The following is a 21,546-nucleotide window of genomic DNA, read 5'->3' as shown; positions in this document are numbered from 1 at the left end:
ACTGAGAGTCTTATGCCACATACAGTGTACACATTTTCCTTTCTAAATCCAAAATATTCCGAAGTTTGAAAACATGTGCACCCAACTACTTCAGACAAAGAACTGTGAACTGTAACAATAGTATAGTGGTTAATAATCACTGAGCACTTATTCTTTACCAGGTAATGTTCTAAATGTCTTACATTGAACTAACTCACTCAATCTTCACAATACGCCTATGTAGTAGGTTCAGTTGCAAAGCCCAGTTTAGGAAACAGGCACAGCATAGCCAGATGACTTGCTCCAAGTTGTGCCCAAGGGACAGTATCTTGGCCAAAGGGAATTGAACCAAGATGGCTGGGCTGCACCATGACCTTGTTTCTGCCCCTTTTTCTGTCTCACTTAATGGTGCATCATCCCCTCCGGCTCTGCACCGTCTGACTCCAATCTAGCCTTTCTTCCATCGTGATATCCTCCAAGAATCTCATGTTTCAGTTCAACCAGATGACTCCTTATTTCCCAAAAACACACTTTCAAACTCATCTTTTTGTTCACATTGCTAAATGATATTTTTTAAAGGTAAGACTATGATCCTTGTAGAGATATGAGATGTACACGTGTTAAAATTTTTTTAAGATTTTATTTATTTATTTGACAGAGACAGACAGCAAGAGAGGAACACAAGCAGGGGGAGTTGGAGAGAGAGAAGCAGGCTCCCCACAGAGCAGGGAGCCCGATGCGGAACTGGATCCCAGGACCCTGGGATCATGACCTGAGTCGAAGGCAGACGCTTAACGACTGATCCACCCAGGCACCCCACAAAGAAAATCTTAAAAAAAAAGAAGATGAAAAGTTGGTCAATATATACAAGGCAATAATAATTTGCATCGCCATCATACACAATTTGCATCACCAGGGACAAGAATCATTTGTATCCTTAGCAGTTTTCTACAACTTAAAGGAGTTATAAAATAGCTCAAAGGCAAGGGAAAACAGTCCACTCAGCAGGACTGTCCCATAATCTTTTTGTCCATTTCAAAGCCTCATGGTTTTTCTTCATCACATTAATTTCTCTGTCTGGAGTGCAATTCATTGGGATGGTCTTCATCAAACCGTATCGAATACCTCCTATGTGCCAAGCATGCTGCTAAGTGCTAGGTGTTCAGTGGTGAGAACAGATGTCATTCCTGCAATCGTTGTCTTTTATAGATCAGCTCATCCACCTAATCACAGTTAGTTCTGCCTCCCTATGAGCTCCCAAGTGATCTCAATTACGACTCTTGTGATGCTGCTAAATCTTTTCTTGTATTATACTTAGCAATGTGTTGTTCACACCGGATTTTATAGTTCTGGGGAACAGGGCACAGATCGCAAATTCTGAGTATCTTTTGTATAAGATAATAAATTATCTTTCTATTCTTGAGGAGGTAAAAACAACTGTAGTTCATTTTAACTAATATGTTTTTGACTCTCCGCTATCTGTAGGATGCAATGATGCTTTGTGCTACAAGGAGATGACTAATTGAGCACCAAACTGTAAAGTACAGAGAATACACAGTCAAATAAGGCATTGTGTCCAATCCAGAGGAACTTCAGTCTAATGGAGGAAATGGACATATAAGACATGTGGCGTGAGGAGTGCTATACGAGAGGCGAGTACTGAGCGTTCTGAGAATGTGGAAGAGGTGCAGCCACATTGGAGTAACGAACAGGGATGGCTTCTGGGAGATGATGTGTAATCTGAGTTTTGATGGACAAGTTGGAGTTAGCTAGGCACAGAGAGGAAGGACATCACAGATATATACTCAGAATGAGAAATGACCAGTAGTGTGGTCTGGCTGAGTAAGGAGACGTGAGGTTATAAAGATAGGCAGGAACCAAATCATAAAGGGCTTCACATACCTCGGTAAAGAGGCTGAGCTTTCTCCTAAAAGCCCTGGAAGGATTTTAAGCCATAAGTGTCAGTAGAGTTATAGTTTACCAAGATCACATGGTAGGCTAAATGTTCACATCCTAATCCCTGGAATCTGTGAATGTGTTACCTTGCATGGCAAAAAGGGACTTTGCAGATGTGACTAAGTTAAGGATCTTGAGATGGGGAGACTACCCTGCATTATCTTGGTGGGTGTAATCACAAGAGTCCTTATGAAGATGAAGATGTGAGGAGGAAGCAGAGGTCAGATGAGAGAGAATCTATGGTGTTGGCTTTGAAAATGGAAAAAAGGGCCACAAGCCCAGGAACATAGGTGGCCTTGAAAATGAACTGAAGGAAGCTGGTCAAGTATCCACGGAAACTAGCTGCGGGATGCAGTTTAGCGTAGTGGCTAAGGGCAGGAGCTTCAGCAAGGTGGCCCTTACTTCTCAATTTTGTAATTTAGTGCAAATTTACTTTTTTTTAAACTTCAGTTCTCATTTGTAAAAGTAGGATAATGGTATTTTTGTCATAGGGTTTTCATGAGGATTAAATACAAAATAGCACATTACATATAATGCCTGGACCAGAGTAAGTGTTTAATAACAGTTATTATGAAACGATTACAGTAATTTATTTATTTAAGTAATCTCTACCCCCAACATGGGGCTCAAACTCACAACTCCAAGATCAAGAGTCAGGTGCCCCTAAATGATTACAGTAATTAAGAAGAGAAGAGAGAATAAGGAAAGAGCAGTAAAATCTCCAAAGGAGGTAGAAATGTATTCCCTTCTAAGCATAGATGGAGGAATTAATTCTGCAAAGGCCAGAAGGCACTGTTTCTGCTGAGAAGAGAAGAAAGAAGAAAATAATGGGTGCAGATGGGTGCTCAACCACTGTGAGTTGAAATGAGTGAATAGACAGGGAGATAATGGTGTGATCCAGACACTGGCAAGTGAGATGCAACTGAAGAATAGGTGTATGGAGGATAGAAGAGGGAGTGAGTGAACCTAGATCCCCTGCATCTTGAAGAGTGAATGGCACTGACAAAGGAATCAACAAATGTTTGTTTAAAGAGTGATAGGAGATTGTCATCAGAACATGGATTGTCCCCAAAAGAATCTGATTGGAGTCACTACCATCAGAAATTATAGATGTATATAGAACAACCCTCTGAGAGCTATAGCTTTTGGCTTCCTGCTAAAGGCAGGATGCTGGAGCTTCAGTGCAACGGCAAAAAGACTTCTCTCAAGGGGCGCCTGGGTGGCTCAGTTGGTTAAGCGTCTGACTCTTGATTTTGGCTCAGGTCATGATCTCAGGGTCATGGGATCGAGCCCGGCATCGGGCTCCACTCAGCATGGATCCACTTGTTCTTCTCCCTCTGCTCCTCCCCACACACTCTCTCTCTCCCAAATAAATAAATAAGTAAATGAAGACTTCTCTCAATGTTACACTGGCAGACTACTAATCCCACAAGCTGGGATCTCACCTCCAATAACAGGTATACCATGCCTACTGTAGGAAGTCTCCTTAGAGTTCAAAAGAATATTGGCAAATCTCTTGTAATTTAAAAATAATTAGAAAAATAAGAGTTGATTCCTGGAATTTCCGATTTAAGATGTAGGGCAAGTGTCGCTGATTCAAAATTTGGTCAAACCCTCTAGGCCTTGAAAAATGTATAATGACATGTATCTACAGTTATAGTACCATACAGAATATTTTCACTGCCCTAAAAATCCTCTGTGCTCTGTCTATTTATCCCTCCTTCCCCCAACCCCTGGCAATCATGGATCTTTTTACTGTCTCAATAGTTTCATCTTTTCTGGAATGTCATATAGTTGGAATCATATAGTATGTGGCTTCTTTCACTGAGTGATATGTATTTAAGATTCTTCCATGTCTTTTCATGGCTCGATAGCTCATTTCTTTTTTTTTCTTTTTTTTTTTTTAGATTTTATTTATTTATTTATTTGAGAGAGAGAATGAGAGAGAGAGAGAGCATGAGATGGGGGAGGGTCAGAGGGAGAAGCAGACTCCCCGCTGAGCAGGGAGCCCGATGCGGGACTCGATCCCGGGACTCCAGGATCATGACCTGAGCCGAAGGCAGTCGCTTAACCAACTGAGCCACCCAGGCGCCCGCTCATTTCTTTTTTAGTGCAGAATAATATTCCATTGTCTGGATGTACCATAGTTTATCAAAGGCTAGGATTTTGAATCATCCACACGGATATTGGAATCATAGTAGATGGATACTATGAGTGAAGTTGAAAGGACTGTCAGTTGGCAAATGAACAAATGAAGGAAAGTGACCAAGATGAAAAGAAGAGAATGATAGAGTTGGTGGTTATAGACTCAAAATAAATTTCCTTTTCCTTAAATAAAGGTGAAGTCTTATGATTTGGGAGAGGTAGTGGGATGGGAAAAAATGCTGATTCTCCCCCCACCAACACCTACGGTATGTGAGGAGAGGAAGATGCAAAATGAGAGACAAGGTCCTTGGTGAAGGGTTGGGTAGCAGTTCAAACGAGAAGGAAGAGAGTGGTCAGTAAAGGGGTTGAGGATGAAGCCCAGTGGAAAGTAGGGCCCAGAGAACAGTAGGAGGAGGAGTTTGCAGAGAAAGCAGAGAGCCAAAAAACCAATAAACATGCATACAACAGAAGTGAGATGCCTGGAGTGGTGTAAATCTGGCGATGGTTTTGAGAGAACTCTGTGTCATGATGTTTCTGTGCTGACCCAGAGGCTTTAAATGATGCCAATTCTACACCACATCCACTGTTTGTGGGCCTATCAGCACTCTGTGGCTTTTACCTAGGGTTCCAAATTGAATTTTGGTGACAAGGGTTTTTTGTTTGTCTTTGTGCCTTATCTAAATTTAACCTCAAGATGAATAGGAGGCATGTTTAAACCTGGATTAGGATGGAATGGCTTGAAGCAGTGGTTCTCAACTCTGGTTGTATATTATGATCATCTGGGAAGATTTTTTAAAACCCAACCTCCACCCCACTCTAACTGAATCAGTATTTCTGGAGGTAGGACATGATCCCAGGACCCTGGGACCATGACCTGAGCTGAAGGCAGATGCTTAATGACTGAGCCACCCAGGCGCCCCAGTTTTTTAAGCTTCTTAATGTGATGCAAAAGTGCAGCCAAGGTGGACAACCATCGCCTTCAGACAACTTACAATTTATAAAACATAAAACAGTAAGACAAAGGCCTAAAAGAAGGACAAAGTGCTATGTAAATTTATAGAAAAGAGAGTTCAGATCCACCGGAAAGACTTAGAAAGATTTTACGAAAGTCCTGACATTTGAGATGAAGGATTAAAAAAAAAAAAAACAGGCACTGAAAGAACAATCTCTAATTATTAGGTTGAGCGAGAGTATGGAGTTTAGAAAACCCTGGACCTGTTACAGCCACTGGTTCCCCTGCTATATAAGGTAATTGTAGGAGCAAAGGGAAAGAAAAACCTGGGAATAGACTGAGTTCTAGATAACGGGGAGCCACTGAAAAGTTTTGATATAATAAAACAAAAGTTTTGATACACTGAGAGACCCATTTAGATTTTTGGATAGAAACAACACATGGACATATCTAGAAGCAATGTGCAAAATGAAATGGAGAGAAGAGTCTGAAAGTGAGGCACCAGTTAGGGATTTTTGCAATATTTAGTTTTAAGGTGGAGAGGGAATGAAAATCAGGGGAGGAAAGGAAGAAACGCGACAGATTTAGCATCTAAATGACTAGGCAACTTGGATGTGGGGAATAATGAAGAAGAGTCAAGGTGATCAGAGAATTTTAACTACAGGAGTGCCGTCATTAACAAAAATAGAGAAGTCAGGACTTGGTTTGATGGGAAGGTTAAGTTTTATTTTTATGTCCGAGTAGGAAATGCTTGGAAGACCCGTAGATGGAGCTCTTTCACAAAAAAGTGGGAATAAAGGCTAGGAGATCAAAAGAAGGCTTGAAACTAGAGACAAGATTTGAAATCGGTTTGGTGCTAATATGGAAGCTATGGGAGCAGGAGGATTTATTAATTCTGCTGGTTTTGCTGGTGAGTAGCAGGTACTCGATGAACACATTTTATTGCTGATGTTGAAAAAGAAAGCAGAGTTGTCTAGACAACCAATGTTTAGGAGAAGGAAGAAGAGTTGATGGAGGACCCACAGAGTGACTGGGAAGAGGAGAAAACCCAGGATTCTTCAGGGTCTTGGTGACCTAAGGCGGAAAAGTTAAGGAGGACAGTGTGGTCCACCACGGACTGAAAAAAATCTTTAAGAGTTGGCTGCTAGGTGATCCTTAACATGTAAGCTTCATGAGAGTGGATGTTTTTGTTTGTTAGAAGACTGCTTATTACATTGTGCTCAGTAATTAAGTATTGAACAAATGCATTCTTGAGATTTCAGACAACATTTTCAGAAGACTGTTGGAGGCAGAAGCCAAATCTTAAGGAACAAATAGAGTTACCATTTTCCCAGAAAAAACCTCATTATCTTTCTTGTCCATTTTCCATAGGTAGTCAGAATGACCTTTTAATTGTGTCTGTGTTTAAGTAGGCTTTATGCCCAATGTGGGGCTTCAACTCATGACCCAAAGATCAAGAGTTGAATGCTCTATGGACCGAGCCACTCAGGCACCCCCAGGGTGACCTTTTATTTTTTTTAAGATGTTATTTATTTATTTGAGAGAGAATGCGCGCGCGTGTGTGTGTGTGTGCGCACAATCAGGGTGAGGGGCAGAGGGGTTGAGAGAGAGAGAATCTCAAGCAGACTCCATGCTGAGCGTAGAGCCGGAAATGGGGCTTGATCCCTTGACCCTGATTATCATGACATGAACAGAAACCAAGAATCAGACGCTTAACTGGCTGTGCCACTCAGGTGCCGGAAGAGTGACCTTTTAAAAAAGAAATCAGATCATGCCACTTTCCTGCTTAAGGTGCTTCGATGGCTTCCTGCTGAACTTAGGATCAAACTAAACCAAACCACATTGCCGGAGATGGCCATCCCTGCACAAACTGGCCTATGTTTTCAACTGAACCGCTTTTCATCTCATAACTGAAGTTCTTACCTGTCCCTTTTATGCCTTGACCATGCTCATCTTGTCCCTGCATTAGGGCACTTGCATGTGGCTCCCTTCAGCTAGAATACGCTGTCCCAGCTTTTTCCTTGTTAACTCACTTCTCATTCTTTAGGTCTGTTCACATGTTATCACCTCCCCAGAGGTCATTCCTGAGTACGTGGTTTAAAGTAGTCCTTCCCTCAAACCCCACTGCCCTCACATGACCTTGTTTTATTTCCTCCCCAGGCCTTCCCAGTCTGGGAGGATCTTTTTTTTTTTTTAATTGTTAAGGGTTATTTATTTCAGAAACTATCCACAATATGTTATTTTTTTATTATGTTATGTTATTCACCATACATTACATTATTAGTTTTTGATGTAGTGTTCCATGATTCATTGTTTGCGTATAACACCCAGTGCTCCATTCAGTATGTGCCCTCCTTAATACCCATCACCGGGCTAACCTCTCCCCCCACCCCCCTCCCCTCTAGAACCCTCAGTTTGTTTCTCAGAGTCCATAGTTTCTCATGGTTCGTCTCCCCATCCGATTTTCCCCCCTTCATTCTTCCCTTCCTGCTATCTTCTTCCTTTTTTTTTTAGCATATAATTTGTTTCAGAGGTACAAGTCTGTGGTTCAACAGTCTTACACAATTCACAGCGCTCACCATAGCACATACCCTCCCCAATGTCTATCACCCAGCCACCCCATCCCTCCCACCCCCCACCACTCCAGCAACCCTCAGAATGAAATCTTGCCATTTGGAATGACTGGATGGGAGGATCTTGTTGATTTATTGTTAGAATACAAGCTATATAAGGAGGGAGAAAATGCAAACAGCAGGGCGAGCAACTGATGAATAAAAGTTCAGGAAAAGCCAAAGGAGATGGGATCGAGTTCCAGGGAGGAATGAAGTACTCTTGCTTTCTCCAAAACTAGACACATTAGGGAATCTGAGGTGTAATGCATTATGCAACCTGATGAGTTCTTTTCCCATCAGCCTCTGATTACATGGTGCAATTGGTTGTAGGCATAGCAGCGAACTATGTCAGCAAGTTCTATAAGATATGCTGTGTATATGGGCTGGAGGTCATCCTTTTCTAGATTCTTTTTTCCTTGAGTCTACTAAGCTTAGCAAGAGAATCACTGGCCCATATCATATATGCAAAAAGGTCTTCATAGATGTTGTTGCTATTATTGTACCGTATGCATAATTCTAAAGGAGGTACACCCGGCCTGAAGCACCAGGAAGCAACATTTGGTGGAGGCCAACGATGCCCCCAACCGGGCTTCAGCATTCTTCCTGAGAGACAGTGAACTCAGATTTATAATGCATGTGGGTTTTTTTCTTATTTTTTTCCTGTGGGCTTAAAAATGATAAAGCATTACATTCACACAATCCTGCTCTGAAAGATTACAATAATATTATTATAACCTCATTTTCTGTTGAAAGATAGAAATAAGATTTGCTCCAGACTAAACAGGAAGTCAGTAATAAAATTATAACCACTGGTTAATCCAGGCTTTCTGACTGTGCATGCATTACATTCTTTACACACTCTAAGACTTACGCTGACAACTACCAGCAACACTATTGGCATTCTTTTTTTTTTTCTTTAAAGATTTACTTACTTATTTGAGAGAGAGAGAGTGCGTATGCGTGCACAGGAGGGAGAGGGAGAGAGAAACCCAAGCAGACTCCCTGCTGAGCATGGAGCTCAATGTGGGGCTTGATCTCACCACCCTGAGATCATAACCTAAGCCAAAACCAAGAGTCCGACACTTAACGGATTGAGCCACCCAGGCGCCCCCACTATTGGCATTCTTTTCAAGGCTTCACCTCTCCCCTCACTCCCACCCTAATGTAGACAACCAGGTATGCATGCTTCACATGTCATGGTGCGTGCAAGGCAGATGAGAAAAATATTAAAGATGAATGTTTATAACTACCCACTTCTCAGTGTTTGGGATTGCAGGTTTCCTTTGCATTGCTGGGAGATGCTGGGGAGGCTGAGGAAGGGAAGTTGGCAGTGGGTGGGAAGCTGAGTGCAAATGAAGAACCAGCACCAGTGGCCTGATTTAGGGGCCGGGCCATGGTGAAGATCCAGCAGCTACCACAGAGAATGGAGACAGTTAATGATTTGTAATGAGTCAGGCTGTACTAGGTCCACGGAAACTTTCCTAAAAGATAAACATTACTTGCCTCCAAAATATTTACAGTTGGCACTATGCTTTTTTTCCACTTTTTTTTTTTTTTTCAATTTGTCATTTTGAAATCGGCCTTGAGGTGAGGTAGAATAGCTTGAGCCGGCGGAATGAGGTACATTCCAGAAAAGTCCATGTCCAAGGAGAGTCATTGGGTGAGGACTATGGATGTGGCTGGGTATGAGGGTGCTGAGAGCGCCCTCTGCCCGGCTCTGTTGTCTAGAAGACTACCGCCAACCACTTCAGGAACAGCTCAGCTAAATTCCCATGAAGCTCTCCTTGCCAATTCCTCTCTAGTACCTTGAGGAGCCTGGGGTCTGTCCAGAACACACAGGGCCCTCTGAACCTACCCCCCTTTTAATAACAGTCCTGTCTCTATTTTATTTTTCTAATATATACATGTATATATAAAATCTCTACATCTGACATGGGGCTCGAACTCACAACCCGAGATCAAGAGTCACATCATCCACCGACTGAGCCAGCCCTTCCCTATTTTAAAAGACTTCTCGGCCTTTTGGCTAAGATCAAGTGTAAAAGACTCCTGTGATACCTTCTTCCATCTCCAAACAAACTCAGGCTAAAGGGAAGCCCCAATAAGCCCCAACCCAGCTCTGATTACAGCCCATTCAATGCACTTACGCTTCAATTCCTCTGTAGTCACACAAATATGACCAAATTAAGATCCGGAACATGTATAAATAAGTTTATGCACCTAATATTTACATAGTTTAATATTAATTAAACCTACATTGTATGCATGGCTGTGCTTGCCATCGATGGATATGCCTATCTTTAGTCTAGACTCACACATTTCTATCACCAGGCTACGTTTTGGGTATGACAGCGTCCCAGAGTTGGAAGGTCCTGGGTTTGAATATTGTTTCTCTCATTATTATATGGCTTGTATGAAGGGGAACCTTCGGAGGAGAAAGGGTAGGTAGATTTGGAGACTCAATGACCCCATAAAACCATCATAATTTTCACCGCCAATGGTAGGCTGTTCTGAACTGCGGGCAGTATTTTTTTCTGACATTTCAAACAAGCTCTCACATTAGTCCATTTCAAGGCCCGTCCAAGGACCACACATACGTTGTGAATCTGTCTTGGGTCCGCACTGGAAAGAGAAGGCTTTTCTCAAAGTCTAAGTGGAGGAGAAAAGAAGGAAAACAAGTTTCGTCCTGAATCAAGAATTTACTTTGAGCCCAAGCACTGTTTAAGTTCCTGAGTGGAGAGAAATCAAAAAAAGTCTGACTCACATTCTGTTGGGCCGCAAGCTTAGCAATCAGCACAGAACAATCAGTGACTTAGGAGGGGCGCCGAGGGGCCGGTGACAGAAGCGACCAGACACTCTGCACGCCGCGGTGCCAGCCGCCCGGAGTCCCCCGCCGCCCCTGGCCGCGGGGCGCCCGGCGCAGGCGCACACCGCCCCGCTCGAGGGGACGGGCTCCGGCTGCCATCTTGCTGCGCGCGGGAGCCGCCGCCGCTCGCCGGTCCGCAGGGCGGGAGCCGAGCGTGTCCAGTCCGGATCGCGTTCCCCTTCCACTGCCAGCCCTGCCCAGCGGCCTGCCCAGCGGCCTGCCCGGCCCCAACTCCAGGCCATGAACTGACCCATCGCCCGCTGCCCGACTCTTAGCAGCGGCCCGCCCCGGTGCCCATCCCCGCGAAACGCAGCGCCCGGGCACCCGTCCTCCCCGCCGGCCGCGATGCCGAACGTGCAGCTGCCGCCCAAGGAGAGCAACCTTTTCAAGCGCATCTTGGTGAGTGGCCGAGGCCGCACTCCCGACCCTGCGCGGTGCGGCGAGCGGCCTGGCGGCGGCGGCGCTCTCACCAGCCGGGCTCGGCCCGGTCCGGGCTCCGTTCTTTGTTTACCTCGGAGCCGTGGCGACCTGACCTCTCGCCTCGGCCGGCCGCCCCTCCGCGCGCTTCGTCCCTCTGCGGCCGCTCGCCGCGCCCCCGCCGCGCTCCGCAGTCCCTCTGGGCCAGGGCGCGTCGGCCCGGGGGTGAGCCCCGTGGCCTCCGCGGCTCTCTGAGGCCAGACTCGCGACCTCTGCACCCCCCCCACCCCCCATCCTCCCGTGTGTTTCTTTTCCCCTCGGCCGGGTGTTCATTCACTGCTTCGTGCTTAACCCATTGCACAGAGCGCGCCGATATCTGCTAAAGATGGGGCGATCGTATGGTGGAGTGGGGCTCCGACTTATACCGGTGATGGGAAAATTAAACCCTAGGAAGCCAAGCCTCCCTTCGCGAGAGACTTTGCTTGTTTTTGGTGTACTGTACTTGCCTTCTTTAAGAAGCGAATAAGCGACTTGAACTGCATTTCCAAGTTATAAAGTCGAACACAGCTCTTTGATCGCTTTGAACTCGTTCAGGTCCTGACTCGGCAAAGTCGCGCGGACTGGCTGATTTTACTCTGGAGGGGAGCCTTTACTTTGTTTCCAAGCGGAAACCTGAATAATGACCCGGTAGAGATGGCCGCTGCCGGCCGGGAAAGTTTTCCGTAGATTGTGTGCCAGTGTCCCCGGTGCCTTCCCTTGTTTCCCAGGTTCCATTCTTCCAGGGAGGAGAGGCAACATGCCTTTGCTTTTCTCAGCATGCACTGGAGACTATGGATTTTAAACTGCTGTTGTACGTAGTGTTTTTTTCTAGTCTGTCATTTCATCTGAATATAAGCGTTTAGATTTTAAGAGTGAATTTAGGAGGGCGCCTGGGTGGCTTGGTCGTTAAGCGTCTGCCTTCGGCTCAGGTCATGATCCCAGGGTCCTGGGATCGAGTCCCACATCGGGCTTCCTGCTCGGTGGGAGGCCTGCTTCTCCCTCTCCCACTCCCCCTGCTTGTGTTCCTGTTCTCGCTGTCTCTCTCTGTCATATAAATAAATAAAATCTTTAAAAAAAAAAAGAAGAGTGAATTTAGGATTTAGAGCTTGTGTCGGTTATATGACTATATGCTTACCTTTTCTGTAAATAAAATACTAAGTTTAGAATAGTTTTAAATGTTACCAATGGTAGGTAGGAATTCAAAGCAGCTGTTCTGTTTCAAGCCAATAGAAACTTCATGCTTCTTCAAAATGTTAAAAAGATACTTAGTAGATGGGATTAACATTTTAAGTCTTAATTTTATATGGTACTTAGTGTTGAGCAAATAATGAGACAAGTTTAAAAACAAAAAAATTCTAATTAAAGCATTGTGGCAGATTGCTTCATTGGGTGTTTTGTATATTTTTTGTTATTTTAGTTTCGTTTTTTCCATACCCTTATTTTTTCACAGGGTGGATTTGGAGAAGTGAACTTTTTGCCCCCTTCAGGCTCATCTATAAGTTGTTGGTTGGATTTAAGTACATTTGGCATTATCCCTAAAGGATGACAGAACACTTATTTTCACTCTATCTGGGTATTTTCTAGTTCAAATCGTGTTATCAGTAGATTATAAAAAAACAATTACATGATTTATTATACTCTAGTTACAAAAAGTTACAGCTGCTGCTGAGTTAACTTTATCCCTAAATAAATTGGGAAATGCTAAACATGTTTTTCTCTGGGTATGTAATAATTATTATAAGGTTACATGAATTTAGGAGAGTGCTGCAAAAGTGAGTGATTTTAGCATCTCACAATAAATGTGGGTAGAATTTTGCTACAATAACTCCCTGACAAAATCTCTATTAAAATTATTTTTCAAGTTTGGTTGGTGGACCAAAGTGCTCTGCCACCAATAGTAAATTTTTTTTTTTTTAGGTTATTTTATTTTATTTTACTTGAGAGAGCTCACACCCATGCATGAGTGCAGGAGGGGGGGTGGGGTAGAGGGAGAGGGGGGGATGGAGACTCCCTGCTGAGTAGGGAGCCCAAGCTGCAGGGCTCCTTCCCAGGATCCTGAGATCATGACCTGAGCTGAAGGCAGATGCTTAAACAACTGAGCCACCCAGGTGCTCCCCCCGCCAAGTATTCATTTTTTTAAAAATGAACTATGAATGTACTTAAACACATCCATACAAATTTAGTAGCTAGCTTATTACATGTTCTGCACGGCTTGTACATGCCTGTCTTATTCCCCAAACTGGCTATTAGCTTTAGGTTTTGTTGAGTTTTGGAGCTACTCCATGCTTTCTTTTGCCAATGAAACAACCAAACCCAGGAATGGTAAATGACTAAGTGTCTGAGGTTCTCTGGTTAGTAGCAAAGTTGAAACTAGAATCTAATTTTGTGCTAAGTATATATTCCTTTAACAGTTTTTTTTAAACCTGTGTACTTGCTTGCTAGGGACAGACAAAATGATTTGAATTAGGGCTCTGATACATATTAGCTCTGTAAACTCAGTAACTGTGTGCCTCACTCTCTCCATCTGAATTGGAGAGAACCTGTATTTCATAGGCTCTCCTGGGATTTAAATAAGGCTTAAGTGAATGGTACCTGACACTAGTAATTGCTCCCCAAAAGTATTAACAATTATTATTATTACATATTGGTGGTATGATTACTAGTATTTCCAGATCACTTGGTAAGTCAGAAAAAAACCATATTTCTGTTTTTTTTTTTTTTAAAGATTTTATTTATTTATTTGACACAGAGAGAGAGAGCACAAGCATGGGGAGCAGCAGGCAGAAGGAGAGGGAGAAGCAGGCTCCCCATTGAGCAAGGAGCCTGATGTGGGGCTCGATCCCAGGACCTGGGATCATGACCTGAGCCTAAGGCAGTCACTTAATCAACTGAGCCACCCAGACGCCCCTCATATTTCTCTTCTTTTCCTGTTTGCCAGTGGTTCCTTCTGCTTGTTTTTCTTCTTGTCATTTGTCAGATGAACTCCTATAGTCAACACTATTTTTAATTTTAATTTTATTTTTATTTATTTATTTTTTTTTTAAAGATTTTATTTATTTATTTGAGAGAATGAGAGAGAGAGAGCGAGCATGAGAGGGAGGAGGGTCAGAGGGAGAAGCAGACTCCCCGCCGAGCAGGGAGCCTGATGCGGGACTCGATCCCGGGACTCCAGGATCATGACCTGAGCCGAAGGCAGTCGCTTAACCAACTGAGCCACCCAGGCGCCCCTTAATTTTATTTTTAAAGATTTTATTTGAGAGAGAGAGAAAACACGAGAGAGAGTGTGTACAAGCAGGGGGGAGGGGCAGTGGGAGAGGGACAAGCGTAGTCCCCACTGAGCAGGGAGCCTGACATGGGGCTCCATCCCAGGACCCTGAGGTCATGACGTGAGCCGAAGGTGGACCCTTAACCGACTAAGCCACCCAGGTGACCCTTTATTTTTATTTTAAATATTTTAGGAATGGGAATATATTCAGATGATTCGAAATTCAGGTTTCTCTCCCATCCTTGTCTCCCAGCTACTAGGTTCCCTTCCCCAGATGCAACCAAGAAGCCTCAATTTAAACATTTTTTTCTATGAACTCTTTCCTAATTCTCCCCTCCACATTCCACCCCTGCTGCAAAGATTAACCACCTCCTCCTTCTTTGCTGGTACTGTTTTGCTTTAAACCTCGTAGACTATTTTTTGAGCAGTCCTAATTTGTGTAGACCCTGAGGATGAAGCAACGTTTAAAATAGACAAGATCTCTGTTCTCATGGAGCTCATACAGTCTGGTGAGGAAGATAGACACTAAGTAAGTAATCAAGTAAGAATTTCAGAGAATGATAGTGCTGTGTAGAAAATGGAATAATATGATAGAGAATATGTGTGTGGGGCGGTGGGAGGCTGGAAGTATTAGATAGAGTGGTCAGGCAGGTGATACATGAAATTCTGCTGGTAAGGAAGATCTGGGGAAGAACATTTCAAGTAGAAGGAACACACATGCAGAGGCCCTGAGGTGGGCACAAACTTGGCATGTTGAGTACTAGAAAGAAAACCCATGGCAACATAAGAGGGAGGGTAAATAGAAGATGATGAGATGTTCTTGTGATTAGTGGCTGTGGTAGACAGGTGCTGATTACTTAGCAAGTGGTATTTAGGAAGAAAGGTGTTGCTCACACTTGTATTAGCCTAGTGATGGAAAGATCATGGTCTTTGGAATCAGACCAGAGTTTGCAAGTAGGCTGAGGTATTTATAAACAAATTTTATGAACTCTTAAAATTTCAATTTTTGCATCTGTAGGGAGGAGGTAATGACACCTACCTTGAGGGATACCTATGAGATATATAACAAGTTTTATCTGGACACGTAGTAGTTGCTTGTGTGTGTGTGTGTGTTTGTGTGTGTGTGTGTGTGTGTATGTGTGTATGCCTTGGTTCAGTTCTTTTTTTTTTTTAAGATTTTATTTATTTATTTGAGAGAGAGAAAATGGGAGAGAGAGAGCACACAAGGTGGGGGAAGGGCAGAGGGAGAAGCAGACTCCCCGCCGAGCAGGGAGCCCGATGTGGGACTCGATCCCGGGATTCCAGGATTATGACGTGAGCCGAAGGCAGTCGCTTAACCAACTGAGCCACCCAGGTGCCCTCCTTGGTTCTGTTCTTGAAGTGGCAAAGACATAATGCAGTTCCTAGTATTTTTCTGTGTTGTTATCACGTATTTTTTGCTTTTGGATTTTGAATTTTAAAAGTTGTAGCAGTATTGGCTGACAATTAAATTCCCTTTTTATTAAGTGGGTTTTTTTCCCTTTTTTTCTATAAAAGTGAAAATACTCATACTAGAACAACTTGGCAAGAAGTAGGTAACAAAAATATACCTCATGTTATAAGTGATAGAAATTGATATAACACCTTCCCATCACATATGTTTTAGATCTAATTTTGGACCTTGAATTTAGAATTTATATAATGCAAAGAAAAGTTGCTCCCTATATATTCATTTTATTAAATAATTTTGTTCGTATTTCTTTACAGAAATGCTATGAACAGAAGCAGTACAAAAATGGCCTCAAGTTTTGCAAGATGATTCTTTCGAATCCAAAATTTGCTGAACATGGAGGTACTGTCTCATCTGTGAGAGACTGCTTTGGGGAAATCGAATTCCAGGATCAGACAGATAAGATTCCTAACGGTGAAAGAAGAATACTTCCCAGATTCCATGACCTTGTAGCTGTTTATTAGAACACATAAACATTTTTAGTCATGCATCATATCAGTCTTGTTCTAGGTTACCTTCCTTTTATTACGCTTAGGTGGGTGCACCATCTTCACTTTAAATGAGAAGTGGTTGGTTGATCTGTTGGGGAATACTTGGAGTATATAATAGTACTTTTAGAGACTTCGTTTCATCTATTACTTTGGGTAGAACTTAAGTTTATGCTTTTCTTATGTATGTGAAATGAAGACAATATCTGCAGTACAGAAGTAGTATGAAGATACAATCACATGTATTTTATTCTCTGGTAAATGTCATTCTTATATATCTGCTGACCTTTATGTATAAATAAATTAGATTCTATTGATTTACCATTAGATTGCTTATCTTGAGCTGTTTCTCCAGCACTGGTGTTACTAGGTCTCTATTTGCTTGTCTCATCCTTTTTCACTGGTGACTGGTGCTTGTTTGAAGGATGGGTAAGGTCAGACATGCTAGTTAGGGTCCTATAGCAGAGCACCGCCAATTAGGGTCTCTGAATATTAGACATGGGTAATTCTTGAGACCATCTTATTGGGAAAGTAGGCTGACCTTGCTCAGCTTTCAGATAACATTTTAAACATTCTTTGAAGGAACTGGAAAGAAGTCTTCGGTTCATAAAATTTGAGAAACGTAAAGCCTGTTTTCAAGTTTTTTCTCTACAGAACCTTTATCCACATGGCAGCTTGTAGGGAAGTTCATTGTATGAAAACAGATAAATGCAGATGTTTATAGGGGCCTGGGCTGCTGGATCACCATGTTCTGACGACCAGAGTCCACAGAGATCATTTGAAGACCTTGTTCTTGTCTAATTCTTGTGGATTTATTCAGAGAATTATTTCATTCTAAGCCATCTTTCATTAATTGCCTCAAATATATTTTTGTGTTACCATTCCCGCAGTCCACTGTTACACTCTTGAAATGCAAACTGATGTTAATTAGCCTAACCAGAATTAGTTGGAATAAACTTATTGCCAAAAATAAAGTGTGTTCCAATATTGAATAAGCTGATTTTTACATTGTGTGCATCTCTTTGCTGAAGTAGATTGTTTTTGTGGGGTATAAATGGGATGGTGATTAGAATTGATCTTGGATGAAAGTTCTGCAGCTACTGCCATAGATTTAACACAGCAGGACTTGGGTGCCTACTGTATTACTCTTTTTCAGCAGAATAATCTCAGCCCCCTTTGTACAGTCTTCTAAAGGGCAGAAGGCATTTGAGGAACTCAGTCCCAGCCTCAGGGATTTCAGAAAAGGACTCAGGCTACACTTTAATAAATACTTAAATGTAGTTTTACTTTCTGCATTTGGAGAGAAGTTCTAGTTATATGATTACAAAGATGAATAATACAAGCCTTGGCAGATGTCATATTAAAATAGTACTAAGAGTTAAAAAAAAATAGTGCTAAGAGAATATTTTGAATTCTTTGTGTGTAAATAGAGGCTAAAAAATATTTTTCAGAGACTTTGGCTATGAAAGGATTGACATTGAACTGTTTAGGAAAAAAAGAAGAAGCGTATGAATTTGTTCGTAAAGGACTTCGTAATGATGTCAAGAGCCATGTCTGTATCCTTTTGCAATAATTGAAATTTATCATTTCATTTATTTTCCACTTAGTAGGGTTTTCTAATTCAGGAAAAAACAGACCTTTACTCTGGAAAATTTTGTATAGAAGAGAAAATGTAATGAACTCCGTGTACCATTACTCAGCTTCCATAATTACCAACATTTTGTAATAGTTTCTTCTGTTCCCTACCCCTTGTTTGTTTATTGCAGTAGTTGAAAGGGAATCCTTGTACTTTTTTACTTCAGTTGTGCTTAGTGTGAGAGAAAAGGAACTGATCTGTGACTTGAAACCCATTTTTTTCTTACATATCTGTAAACCGAGTGATACTTTCCTGTCATTCCGAATGACTTACTCATATAGTAAAATTTGTGTTCCATAAACTTTGTTTTAGACATTTTGGAAGAAAAATTCAGAAAAAAACCTGTTTTAAAGCAAATTTTATTTAGCATTAAGTATGATATTGGTTCTTCAGTTGGGTTTCTGTTGCACAGGGACATAGCTGTTACTTCAGTAGATACTTACTGTATTTTTCATTGGCTGGAATCTCAGTTTGTGAAAAAACAAAAATAACTTTTTAAAGATAGATCATCAAAATTGATTTTCATTTCCATTTTGCCTATCTATATGCCTTTTTGCAATCTTTTCACATGTTGCCCTTAATTTTTTACATTTCATTCATCTAGCTATTGGCCAGTATTGAACATCAATAGCCTAGGTAGTGCTTTCACATATTTAGCTTAGGAGTCTCTAGAAATACTAAATACTTATTTCTTTATCTCAGTGCTTACCCCAGAATAAAGAGAGAGGACGTGTAAGTATGATAGTTTTTTTGGCTCCAGGATATGCTGAGACTTTAATCTACAGTAAATAAAAACTTCATTTTTGTGGTTTTTAGTATCACTAGTGAATTAACTGATGATTACATGTTGTTTTAGAATTGATTGAATATAAACTAGTTTGAAGAGATAATTACAATTTCTGTATATATAGTAATGAAGAATAAGTGACTGTTGAGGTGCTGGGGTGGGAAAGTGAGGGGGTAAAGGGTAGGGAATGTGAAGAATTTTTGCCAAGAATTTTCTAAGGTTATGTAAACATAATGGAAAATACCAAACGTGTAAGTGGAAAGCGTAGAATGAGGCACCCCTCGTGTGCCCGTCACCCAGCTTCAGTAATTTAACAGCTGTCAGTCAAGGTTAATCTGGTTTCATCTTTTACCACCCCCTCACTGTCCCCCTTTCTCTGACCCCAGATGATCTGAAATAAATCCCAGACAACTTAACACGTCATTAAGGTAAGCTTTATATTAGGTATGTAGCACAGTATATTCTAGTATCCTTGAATGTCTCTATTTCCTTAACTTAGTAGGTTGGCATGTGTATGGACTCTTGCAGCGTTCTGATAAGAAGTATGATGAAGCTATTAAGTGTTATCGAAATGCCCTCAAATTAGATAAAGATAATCTGCAAATTTTGAGGGATCTCTCTCTGTTGCAGATCCAAATGAGAGACCTTGAAGGTTATCGAGTAAGTACTTTAGTCTTAAGTGTACATGTTTTTACAACAGGTATAATTTAAAGATGTGGGGGTTCGGGTGCCTGGGTGGCTCGGATGGTTAAGCGTCTGCCTTCAGCTCAGGTCATGATCCCAGCGTCCTGGGATCGAGTCCTGCATTGGGCTCCCTGCTCCTTGGGAGCCTGCTTCTCCCTCTGCCTCTCTCTCTCTCTCTGTCTCTCATGAATAAATAAATAAAACCTTTAAAAAAAAAAAAGATGTGGGGTTCAAAATGAGGTGAGCATAGGCTGAAATTATGTAGATTTGATTGTTCATTATCCCTTTCTCATGTTGAAGGAGCCCACCAACTCTTAACATTCCCTTTAAATAAGTTAAGTTCTTTCATTTACTGTTTACTTTTGTCTTCTACTGCCACATAAATCCTTATGCCTGGTGCCTAGATTTTTGCAGAGGTTTCAAGCATGCTGCTGAGCTTAGTAATGGTGTCATTCTTCCAGATCGTGTGGTTTTTCTTTTAGTCCAAGTGTGGGAGTTAGAATCAGTTATCTGTAGGAATGAGGCAAGGAAATTAAGAATGTTGGCAAGACAGTGCTTGCTCAAAGGGGTAGTGAACTAAATGAAGATACAAGAGCTGGCGGTTAGATGCGGAGGACCTAAGGACCCAGACGTACTGGTGGTAGCCCAGAACAAGGGTAGGAATGTCAGTGAGTAAGAGCTTTGGCCAGAGAGTTAGCTATCTGAATTTATGATTTCTGGGGGGCAGTAAGGTCTAGGGTGTGGTTGTAGGAGTGGGTCCACAAAGCAGGGTGAAGGAGATCATTAAAGATGAAGAAATCTTGGGGCGCCTGGGTGGCTCAGTTGGTTGAGCGACTGCCTTCGGCTCAGGTCATGATCCCAGGGTCCTGGGATTGAGCCCCGAGTCGGGCTTCCTGCTCAACGGGGAGTCTGCTTCTCCCTCTCCTTCTGCCTGCTAGTACTCTCTCTGTGTGTCAAATAAATAAAATCTTAAAAAAAAAAAAAAGATGAAGAAATCTTGATTCTAAAATACTAGGTTGTTGGATGGATGCTCCACAGTGTTGCACTTGTAACAGGATAGTGGCAGGATTTGGCAGAGAGAAAACAACTGACCCCGACTTCAATGAAGGAGGGAAGTGACAGAGAAGGAGTGGTGTAGAGGAGAGATGGGAGTGACACAGCTTGATGTCATATACCTGAAAGAACCAGGCACACACAGGCAGAGGGGTGAGACTGTCTAAGCTGTTGTCTCAAAGATATCTTTTTCTTAAAAGATCCGATCATGTTACTCCTTGTGGCATATAGTGTGGAAGGACTCACTTGACACCTGTTCCCACAATAGAAACGAAATGCTACATTTGCAGAACTTCATTGCAGCTAGTGTTCTTCATGAGACCCTGTTCCTCCAAGCGGTTGCACGTGCCTAAAACTTGGAGGCAAATACGAGCTATGAAGAGGTGGGGGCAGTTTAGGGAGGGTGCGTTTTCTGCTGGTGAAGATATTTGGATTCTTGCGGGGCAGCTATGGTGGAATTCCTGGTGTTTTCTCCCTCATGTCATAGATCGCTGTCTTAGAGTGGCAGCAAGTGGTACTCTGTTAGAAAGGTCCAGTCTGCCTTTGAGTGTTTGCCCTGGCTGTGTCCGCCCTGTTTCTAGGGCCTATTGTAACAATGTAATAAAGACATTATAATTTCATAGAGTGATTTTATAAACAGCAGAATTTAGTTGAATAAAAAGGTATCTTAGTCTCTCTTCTAAGATGCTTAGTTACCAAAAGAAATTCCGGTTACATTTTCTAAGGCAGCACAAAAGCATGGGCCCCAAGGTCAGCTTTATAGGGAGCATTACAGAGTATTCTAGAACTTAATCTAACATAAAAAATACTTGTTTTATTTGGGAACTGATGTTTGTTCATGCAATTCATTAGAAAGGAATTAAAGGCATTAAATTGTTTTCTTAAAGCTCTGTGGTGAAATATAAATATTTTAGAGAAAGTTAAAGTAAAAAGAGAAGAAGACAATTTTTAATGTAATTTTATTATTTTTTTAGGAGACAAGGTATCAGCTTCTTCAGTTGCGCCCAACACAGCGTGCTTCCTGGATTGGATATGCTATTGCATACCATTTGCTAAAAGATTATGATATGGCACTAAAACTGTTGGAAGAATTTAGACAAACTCAGCAAGTAAGTACGAACTTTGTTCTGTTTCTCCTACCTGCACAAACTAAAGTAGTTGGCTTCTATATTGCCCCG

The 21,546-nt window shown here is 42.0% G+C and overlaps 2 protein-coding genes across 9 annotated transcripts in view; one reads left to right on the top strand and one right to left on the bottom strand.

The window, feature by feature from the left end:
* Positions 1–11,193, bottom strand: part of MTRF1 (mitochondrial translation release factor 1) — a 67,860-nt gene extending 56,667 nt beyond the window's left edge. The window contains exon 1 of one of the 2 annotated variants that reach the window (XM_081814985.1): positions 11,022–11,193. The gene's annotated coding sequence lies outside the window, so the exon portion shown is untranslated. Of the gene's footprint in view, positions 1–10,408; positions 10,534–11,021 lie in introns of those variants that run through there. The other variant, XM_081814986.1, reaches the window with a different exon arrangement.
* Positions 10,640–21,546, top strand: part of NAA16 (N-alpha-acetyltransferase 16, NatA auxiliary subunit) — a 66,004-nt gene continuing 55,097 nt past the window's right edge. For 5 of the 7 annotated variants that reach the window (XM_006741219.3, XM_081814974.1, XM_081814975.1 and 2 more), the window contains exons 1-5: positions 10,643–10,909; positions 15,978–16,062; positions 17,660–17,764; positions 19,134–19,291; positions 21,343–21,477. In XM_006741219.3, coding sequence (XP_006741282.2) covers positions 10,856–10,909; positions 15,978–16,062; positions 17,660–17,764; positions 19,134–19,291; positions 21,343–21,477 — 537 coding nt within the window. In that variant the 5' untranslated portion in view covers positions 10,643–10,855. Of the gene's footprint in view, positions 10,910–15,977; positions 16,063–17,659; positions 17,765–19,133; positions 19,292–21,342; positions 21,478–21,546 lie in introns of all 7 variants that reach the window. The other 2 variants (XM_081814977.1, XM_081814976.1) reach the window with 2 other exon arrangements.

The sequence above is a fragment of the Leptonychotes weddellii genome, chromosome 3, assembly GCF_054177405.1.
Source record: "Leptonychotes weddellii isolate Sample4059 chromosome 3, ASM5417740v2, whole genome shotgun sequence".
NCBI lineage: Eukaryota > Metazoa > Chordata > Mammalia > Carnivora > Phocidae > Leptonychotes > Leptonychotes weddellii.
The sequence above is the reverse complement of the archived record's forward strand: the minus strand, read 5'-3'. Positions and strand labels throughout refer to the sequence as shown.